At 40.9% G+C, this 6,561-nt stretch overlaps 1 protein-coding gene across 1 annotated transcript in view; it reads right to left on the bottom strand.

The window, feature by feature from the left end:
- Nucleotides 1-6,561, bottom strand: part of SYCP1 (synaptonemal complex protein 1) — a 75,121-nt gene that overhangs the window by 64,004 nt on the left and 4,556 nt on the right. The window contains exons 2-6 of the mRNA XM_014534662.1: nucleotides 5,712-5,815; nucleotides 4,487-4,960; nucleotides 2,482-2,605; nucleotides 2,071-2,379; nucleotides 1,270-1,405 (exon numbers count right to left, since the gene is read on the bottom strand). Of these exons, the coding sequence (XP_014390148.1) occupies nucleotides 1,270-1,377 (108 nt within the window). The 5' untranslated portion in view covers nucleotides 1,378-1,405; nucleotides 2,071-2,379; nucleotides 2,482-2,605; nucleotides 4,487-4,960; nucleotides 5,712-5,815. The remainder of the gene's footprint in view (nucleotides 1-1,269; nucleotides 1,406-2,070; nucleotides 2,380-2,481; nucleotides 2,606-4,486; nucleotides 4,961-5,711; nucleotides 5,816-6,561) is intronic.

Consider the following 6,561-nt stretch of genomic DNA (forward strand, 5'->3'; position numbering starts at 1 on the left):
AAATGCTTTTGTAAATGAAGCAAAAAATTTAATTAGGTATTCGCACTTATTAGATGAACCTAAATTATCTATTATGCAATACATGCTTTGTAAGTATTCAAGAATAACATTAGGAATTTTAATAGCATAGGATATTAGTTTTCTTCAATTTCATTATGATCTTTCAATTTCATCATAATTAAGGATTATTTTTATTACATAATATTTTAATGTTACATTCTTGGCTAAAGAGACATAAGAAGTTTTCTATGGCATATAAAAATGTAAATATTCAGTCACAACCGGTTTGGCTGAGTGGATAGAGTGTCGGCCTGCGGACTCAAGGGTCCCAGGTTCGATTCCGGTCAAGGGCATGTACCTTGGTTTCGGGCGCATCCCCAGTAGGGAGTGTGCAGGAGGCAGCTGATCAATGTTCTCTCTCATCGATGTTTCTAACTCTCTGTCCCTCTCCCTTCCTCTCTGTAGGAAACCAATAAAATATATTTAAAAAAATGTAAATATTCATTATTTCATTCCATCTCTAATATGAAGTTCAACATGAAAAAATGTTTAAATAATTTAGTAGAAAAAGCTTTGTTTCACTTGAGAAACTTGATATAATTCTTCGTTTAGATAAGAACTCTACTATATAAATGAATTTCCCTTTTTATCCTGCCAACCAGGAAGCTCAGAGGCAAATTTTAAGGTCAGTCACACTAATTTTTACTAGTATGTCGACATACTTATCCCCGTGTTCTTAATTTATATTTTACTATATCATTGTCTATGTCTTAAAGGTTGCCTCTAATCATTTAAAGAAAGAGGAAGAGTTAAAATAACCAGGTTCCATTATGTCTGCAGAGCTCTAGAGCCACAGTGCTCACTTCTTGCCATGACTGTCTCCTGCACACATTATGCTCACTCATCCGGAGCGATGCTTTCAAATGCTTGGGCGGCCCCGCCGCTTTGCTCCGCGGATAGAGCGCGGCCTGCGGGCCGAAGGGTCCCGGGTTCCATTAGGTCAAGGGCACGCGCCTGGGTTGCGGGATCGATCCCCACCGTGGGGCGTGCAGGAGGCAGCCGATCACTGACTCCCTCTCATCGCTGATGTTTCTCTCTCTCTCTCCCTTCCTCTCTGAAATCAATAAAAATATATTAAAAAAACAAAATTCTCGGGTAAATCAGACTACATTAACTGAAAAGCCTTATAGAAAATACCACCACTAAGAGAGTACACCGGCCTCATTTGCCTCGAGAACAGTCCAATCCAAGATTCAGGTGCAAGTTTACCTTGAAGAAACTGGACTCTCCTCCCAGGGTCTGCGGCTTCACTGCGGACACCTGGCTGCTGCTCACCCTCGGCGGCACGAACAGGGTAAACGGCTTCTGTTTCTCCATCTTCTCTCGTGCGGTTGGTCGGGACGACCTGTTGCCCCAAAGCGGGGAGGGGAGCGGGAGGGGTAACTGTTTCACTGTCTCATTAATATTTTAAAAGGAGAGACTAACCGGGGGACTCGTATGCACATAGGCAGAGCCCACGGGCACAGACAACAGTGTGGGGAAGGCCTGGGAGGGGTGGGTACAGGGAGAGAAGGAGACACCTGTAATACTTTCAACAATACAGATAAATTAAAAATTAACAAATTAAAGGTGACGTTGTATACTCAGGGACCATCTAAAGGAACGGATGGGATTTTCGCTTGTCCCTGCGGGGGTCCGAGCAAACGCACCCGTTTGTTCCCACCCCCTCTTTCCCTCCCTCTCCCCCACCAACGATGACGACGACGACAAGAATTTTCAAGAAACTCGAACACGGCACCACACTGTGACCTGAAAGGAAGGCGGGTTCCGCGTTCCCCGGCCGTTACACCGCCTCGCGGGAAGGGGGGTGGGGGGGGACAGCCTTGGGTTCTCCGCCCGCCACCCAGGAGGCTCGGGAGACCCGCCGCCTGTGTTGGGAGGCGCAGTATCAAAACATGTCCGAGCTCCAGTCCTGGCCTCCACAAAGGAAGTCGGCACACCCGCCCGGTATTAAAGTTCGCGAGGGCCCTCGCCCGCCCGCCACCTAGGAAGGCGGCTGAAAGAACCTACCAGAACGTCGGCCTCGGCCTCCGAACTTCAGAAAAGGCGGGGACACCGCTCCACCTGTTCGGACAGCAGGACGGAGTGATGTGACGAGGCCAGGGGGCGGTTTAACGGTTAAATAACCGTCAATAACGGTCAACCGCGTGAGCACGTGAGCACGCACGGCTGACATCTCGCGAGATTTCCCCTTGGGTCAGTAACCGGTTCTTTCCGGTATTCTGGCGCTCTGTGCAGGTCACGTGCTCTCAACTCCCAGGCACTGTGATGGGTGGGAGCTGAGCGTGGAAAACCCACTTCTGTCCTCGAGGGCTCAGCCTTAGGAAGGAAACGGAAGTACGAACAGTTACAACCTCGTGTCGTCATGGAAAGGTGGTCATGTTTCTGGAGAGGTTAGGACTCAGGGAAGGCGGTGCTCACTGTGGCTTGGGGGGTCCGGAGAGGCCTGGTCACGTGCTACGCTTCTCTTACTGCAGCGGTTCTCAATCTGTGGGTCGCGACCCCTTTGGCGGTCAAACGACCCTTGTAGTCGCCTAAGACCATCCTACATAGAAGATATTTACATTACGATTCATAACAGTAGCAACATTACAGTTATGAAGTAGCAACGAAAATAATTTTATGGTTGGGTCACAACATGAGGAACTGTATTTAAAGGGCCAGAAGGTTGAGAACCACTGTCTTACAGAGTTGGCTAGGTAGGGGACGGGATAAAGAGTATTCCTGATGGAGTCATGAAAGAATATTTGTAAATATGGTGGACATGTAAACCAACATTTTCCCTGTGGATGTAATTTCATAGCCTAATTGAGCCAGTTAAATGAACACGTGGTATGGTTGCGCCTGAAACTCTCTCCTCTGTAAAAAACTATTTTCCTCAAAAAATAAATAAATAAACCATGTGTACGGACTCAAATAAAATAAGAGTATTCGTGGCAGAAGGAAGGTTGGTGAAGGCGCTGGAATTGAGAGAGATGCGTACGAGAGTGAGTCCAAGAAGCGTGTCGGTTGTGAGGACGAAGTGGGAAGACGGCAGGAAATGAGACTGGAGACTTGGCAGATGGGAAGGCCTCGCGGGGCTTGGACCTGAGCCTCCTGAATGGGACCCGGGGAGACTGAGCAGAAAGGGAGGCACGACCAAGTTCAGAGGGAAATGTGTGGAATGCAAATGGCTTAGGCTTGTGAGACTGGAGCTGTAGATCTAGTTTCAGTAGCTGAGTAAGGTGTGAGCTACGACAGTGGTAGGGGAGGTGAAAAGGTGTCAAATATAACAGGAACTGATAGGATGTGATATGATTTTTTAACAGTGAGCAACGAAAGAGAGAAACGTCTGAGGGTGACCCCTGGTTTCAGGCTTGGGAGACCAGACACAATAAATACTGTGTGTTAAGTCCCAGGTGTGAGCAATGAGTTTTTCTAACTTTCTCCATGGATATAAGTGATGCCTTTCCAAAGGATTTCAGTAATTTTTAAATAACCCATTTTTGTTTAAATTTGTATAAATTTACCAGACATACTATTTTCTGCTAAAATTACAAAATGTTGGAGCTGGAAAGGATGTTCAAGTGTTACTCATTTTACATTTTAAAGAAAACTGAGTCTAGGTACCCTAAAAAGGATGAAATATTCCCTCCAAGAAATGATACCAAGAATATGCACAAGGTATACCCCCTAGTAATTGATACACTGAGTAAGATATTTTTAAGTTGAGGGTATAAATTAAATATTCCAAGTTTTACAACAATGAAAAATTCAACTATGGTCTTTTTTTTTAAATTGAAAACCAAAATGCTACCCCCTATTATTAAATTAACTTAATTCACGGTATTTACTTGCATCCAGTCTTTCAAAAGAATAGTGCCACCATAGAATTTCACATGAAATTTATTTTTAATGTATAACCATCCTATTCTTCTCATCCTCACAAGAATGAAAATATTTGTGGAAAGATTTTAAGAACTTCATTTTTTCTACAAAAGGTATTGACAAAACAAATACAAAAATATTGTCTACCAGCATGAGCAGTAAATTGTGCTAAACTTCCCAATATATGTTACAATGTTTTAATGATTTGTCACTATTTTTTTTTCAGTATCTTGCCATCATAAGTTTTTAAATTTGGGCTTATAAAAGATCTCTTTTGAAGACATTAAGAAGAGGAGAAAGTTGAACAAAGCTCTTTTCCTCTTTATAAAATACTGTAACAGGAATAGGTTTAAAATGTTAGTTCCTTATCCATCAATCACATATTACTTAATGAGGTTCACAAACTGCCTTTATTCTGATTACATTGTTTCCCCTAGATAGCCTTTTTCATGTCTATAAGAAATCTACATATTTTTCATTCAATTTTAAACTAAATGAAAAAGTAGTTTCTTCAGGTAATAACTCTACTTAGCGTTATTCCCTCTTGAAGGAAACATACAGTAACAATAACGGTTGCTTCTTTTGAATCCAATATTGAAAAGAATCCCAGATGTCCCTCTAGTGGTGGCCGTGTATTCCACAAAATTGATGAGTCCTGGTGATGTCCATTTTATGGTGCTATATTGGAACTATAGTAATGCCACTCGTGTTTTTCAAATCAGTCATCCTATAATGATACAGTAACCTAGATTTAGGAATTTTAAGGCACACCACATTTTAAAGTTTCAGCAATTTGAATTCAGATTCCATTTCTCAGAGAGTAAACTAGCCAATTTGGGGTCCTTTGTTTTCCAAATGCTAAGTATTTCTGAATGGCTGTGATTGAGTGTCCTCAGTTCCATCAGCCTCCCTATGAGCCGAGCAAAATGCTGTAGGTCTTCTGGATGATAAATTTTTGAATATTTGTACAAAATTTGTAAAATTGGTTCTTGTAAATTTTCCACATGTTGCTTATTTTTAAGGCATGGACGATCTGCAAAACATTGTCATATTTATCTTAATGAATACTAGAAAATTGTAGAAGATAATGAATTTAAAACAAATTGAAAATATTTACAGAATCCTTAATACTAGTATATACCAAATATTATGCTAAGTAAATTACATCTATGCAATGTCAATAAGTTAATTTAAAAACAAGTTTCATTTTTTTAAAAATATATTTTATTGATTTTTTACAGAGAGGAAAGGAGAGGGATAGAGAGCTAGAAACATCAATGAGAGAGAAACATCGATCAGCTGCCTCCTGCACACCCCCTAATGGGGATGTGCCCACAACCAAGGTACATGCCCTTGACCGGAATCGAACCTGGGACCCCTCAGTCCGCAGGCCGACGCTCTAGCCACTGAGCCAAACCGGTCACGGCAACAAGTTTCATTTTTAAAATGTAACAATATCATTAGTACATCAAGTGTCAAGTCCAACTACAGTCCAAAGCTGTCTTGTCATTATTTAGGAAAGAACCAAATTACTGTACAATTTACTTAATATCTTATTTTCAAGGATAAGATGCTTTTTATAGTTTCACTATCATAATAAAATTGTCTTATTCACTTTGCAAAAATTTAATTAATGTTAATACAAACTAAAAACCTCAAAATATACTCTTTTATTAACATCTTACAGTTTAAAATAGTTTAAATTGCCAACAAAATAATTCATATTTAATTTAGATGGCATAAAATTATAAAATGTTCTTATTTTGAAAAGACATCATACTCACAGTTGCATGATATGACTGGGGATAGTCCTTTTCCTCACAGAATGTATATAGATAGATTCAGCAATGGCTTCAGCTTTCCAGATGGAGCAAACGGGGCCTTTCCCCTGTTTATCAGGGAGTAGACGGGCACTTTGCATACCCTTAGGCTCCAGACACTCTGCAGAGCAATTATTCAGCTCTATCTCTTAGACAACTTCCCACCCAGCCCTCTCTTGGGTCAAAAAACGGCAGTTACAAGCTTACATAAATCAAATAATAACCAGATCATCAGGGATAGAAGCCTTTGAGACCTTTAGGTCACATTCTCCCAGAGTTCCTTATTGTTTACTTAATAAATATTTTGTTTTCTTGATTGAATTTGACATTTTCCCATTTTGGTTACAAAACATTGGGCCTCTACAAACTACTAATATACACAGAAAGAAAAACACCTCATTAATTCAAATTCCACTAATACAGGTGCTATAAAAATTCAACTTTTCATTAGCCACAAAAAAAAATTGTTAAAACCAAATAGAAGTGCAAATAACACACAAATCATAAATTGGTACAATGTGAGATGTGTATAAGTCATCTACTCCAATCCTCTCATTTTTTGGCCAAGAAAAACTGCAAAACAAATAGAGACTACTGCTTGTTCAAGTTCTCATGGCTAGCTAGTAGCAGAGATAAACCCAATGAAAAATTCAATGAGTTAACAAATCTATATACAAAATCTATATATAAAAGGCAAGCGACCAGAACGATGGAACGACCAGAATGAACAGTCGCTATGACATGCACTGTGGTGGCCAACCAGCCCAATCAGGGCCCGGATCAGCCCCCCAACCCAACCTCCCATGGCCCCTCC

Source organism: Myotis brandtii, unplaced genomic scaffold (assembly GCF_000412655.1).
Source record: "Myotis brandtii unplaced genomic scaffold, ASM41265v1 scaffold131, whole genome shotgun sequence".
Classification (NCBI taxonomy): domain Eukaryota; kingdom Metazoa; phylum Chordata; class Mammalia; order Chiroptera; family Vespertilionidae; genus Myotis; species Myotis brandtii.